General features: G+C 44.8%; 1 protein-coding gene across 1 annotated transcript in view; it reads left to right on the top strand.

The window, feature by feature from the left end:
* Positions 1–1,922, top strand: part of PIP5K1A (phosphatidylinositol-4-phosphate 5-kinase type 1 alpha) — a 54,657-nt gene that overhangs the window by 45,001 nt on the left and 7,734 nt on the right. The window contains 2 exon segments of the mRNA XM_037744901.1: positions 322–468; positions 628–757. Coding sequence (XP_037600829.1) covers positions 322–468; positions 628–757 — 277 coding nt within the window.

Raw genomic sequence — 1,922 nt, 5'->3', positions numbered from 1 at the left:
AAAAAAAAAAAAAAAAAAAAGGGAATTATGCAATAGGGGACATTTCACCTGATGGAAGCAAAGCCATCAGAGTTTCATGTTGGAGGGGTAGGTGTAGATATATTACCTTTCTTCGAGGCTTTCCTGCCTCCTGGAAAGTGAAGTGAGCTAATACCTTGTTCTCTGAATAGCAGTTCATAGAACCTATCTCTGTTGACATTAGCCTTTTCACTTTTCAGAACAACTTTGAGTGTGTGTTGGGGATACAAGCAATTTATGTCTATGTCTTGGTAATGGTTGCTAAGGTGGTTTCTAAGTAGGTTCTCTCTTTCCCTTTTGAAGTGAAGCCTTCTCCTTCCAAAAAGTTCCGGTCTGGTTCATCTTTCTCTCGGCGAGCAGGCTCCAGTGGCAACTCCTGCATTACTTACCAGCCATCAGTCTCTGGGGAACACAAGGAACAAGTGACAACAAAGGCGGAAGTGGAGCCAGGTCAGTGTTAGGGCTGGGGTCCCCATGTGATTGGTTACTCCGTCCCTTCCTTCTGAGCCCTTTCCTTGTCCGGCCAGGACCTTTCCTCCCCATTTCTTTCCAGGAAGCCAAGCTACTACATATTTTTCCCTACCCCATGTTCTCTTTCTTTTTCTCCAGGAGTTCATCTTGGCCGTCCTGATGTTTTACCTCAGACTCCACCTTTGGAGGAAATCAATGAGGGCTCACCTATTCCTGACCCCAGTTTCTCACCTGTAGTTGGAGAGACTTTGCAAATGCGAACTACAAGGTTGGTTTATTTGCCTCTTTCTTCGTGTAATCTTATCTCTCAAGTCCTTGGAAACCTTCGTAATTTGATTGCATCATAGTAAATTACCCCAAAGGTTAGTGGCTTAAAATAACCAACATATATCATACTTTCTATGGGTCAGGAATCCAGGCCCAGCTTAGCTGGGTCCTCTGGCTGAAGATTTCTCATGAAGTGGCATTTAAGCTGTTGGCCAGGGCTGGGGTCCCATCTGAAGGCTCAAATGGGAGGATCTGCTTCTAACTTATTTACGTGGTTACAGGTAGGATTCTGATCCTTGGGGGTTGCTGAACTGAGGGCCTTAGTTCCTTGCTGGCTGTTCTTTGTTACATGGACCTCTCCATAGGACAGCTCAGTACATGACAGCTGGCCTCTAACAGTGAACAAGAGAGCATGTGCCTATGCAGAAACCATAGCCTCTTATAGCGTAATCTCAGAATTGACATTCTACTTACTCCTTGTGCTACATTGTGTTCACTAAATGCAGCCTACACTCAAGAGGAATGAATTGCCTATGGATGTGAATACCAGGATGCCCAGGGATCATTGGGAGCCATCTTAGAAACTGCCTGTCATAGTCTGCCCTCTGGTCTCCAGTAGTTTACATACGTCCATGTCCAAAATACACTGACTCCCTCCCAAGGCCTCCCGAAGTCTCATCCCATTGTAGCATTAGCTCAAAGCCCAGAGTTTTATTGCCTAAATTAGGTCCAGGTTTGGATGAGCCCCCCCAGGTATAGTTCCTTAAGCACAGCTCCTCGAGTACAGTTCCTCTCAATCTGTGAAGCTGTGGAATTAAAGAGACAAGTATCCTTTCCCCATGTACCTAGCATACAATCATGAGACAGGCATTAGATAACGAATATACACATTTCTGTACATAAAAGGGGAGAATGGGAGGCACAAAAAGGAGTCATTAATTTAATTAGCGGTTCCAAAATCCAGAAAATGTTGGAGTTTCTCTTATCAGGTTTTAAAACAGAGGAATAATTCTCCATGGTTGTTGGCTCTACCCTCTAGACTGTTGGTTTTATCTTCTGAGTCTTCCTTTTTCTTTTCTTTTTTTGAGACGGAGTTTCACTCTTGTTACCCAGGCTGGAGTGCAATGGCGCGATCTCGGCTCACCGCAACCTCTGCCTCCTGGGTT

Source organism: Cebus imitator, unplaced genomic scaffold, assembly GCF_001604975.1.
Source record: "Cebus imitator isolate Cc_AM_T3 unplaced genomic scaffold, Cebus_imitator-1.0 Scaffold188, whole genome shotgun sequence".
Classification (NCBI taxonomy): domain Eukaryota; kingdom Metazoa; phylum Chordata; class Mammalia; order Primates; family Cebidae; genus Cebus; species Cebus imitator.
This window is presented reverse-complemented; position numbering and strand designations above follow the sequence as displayed.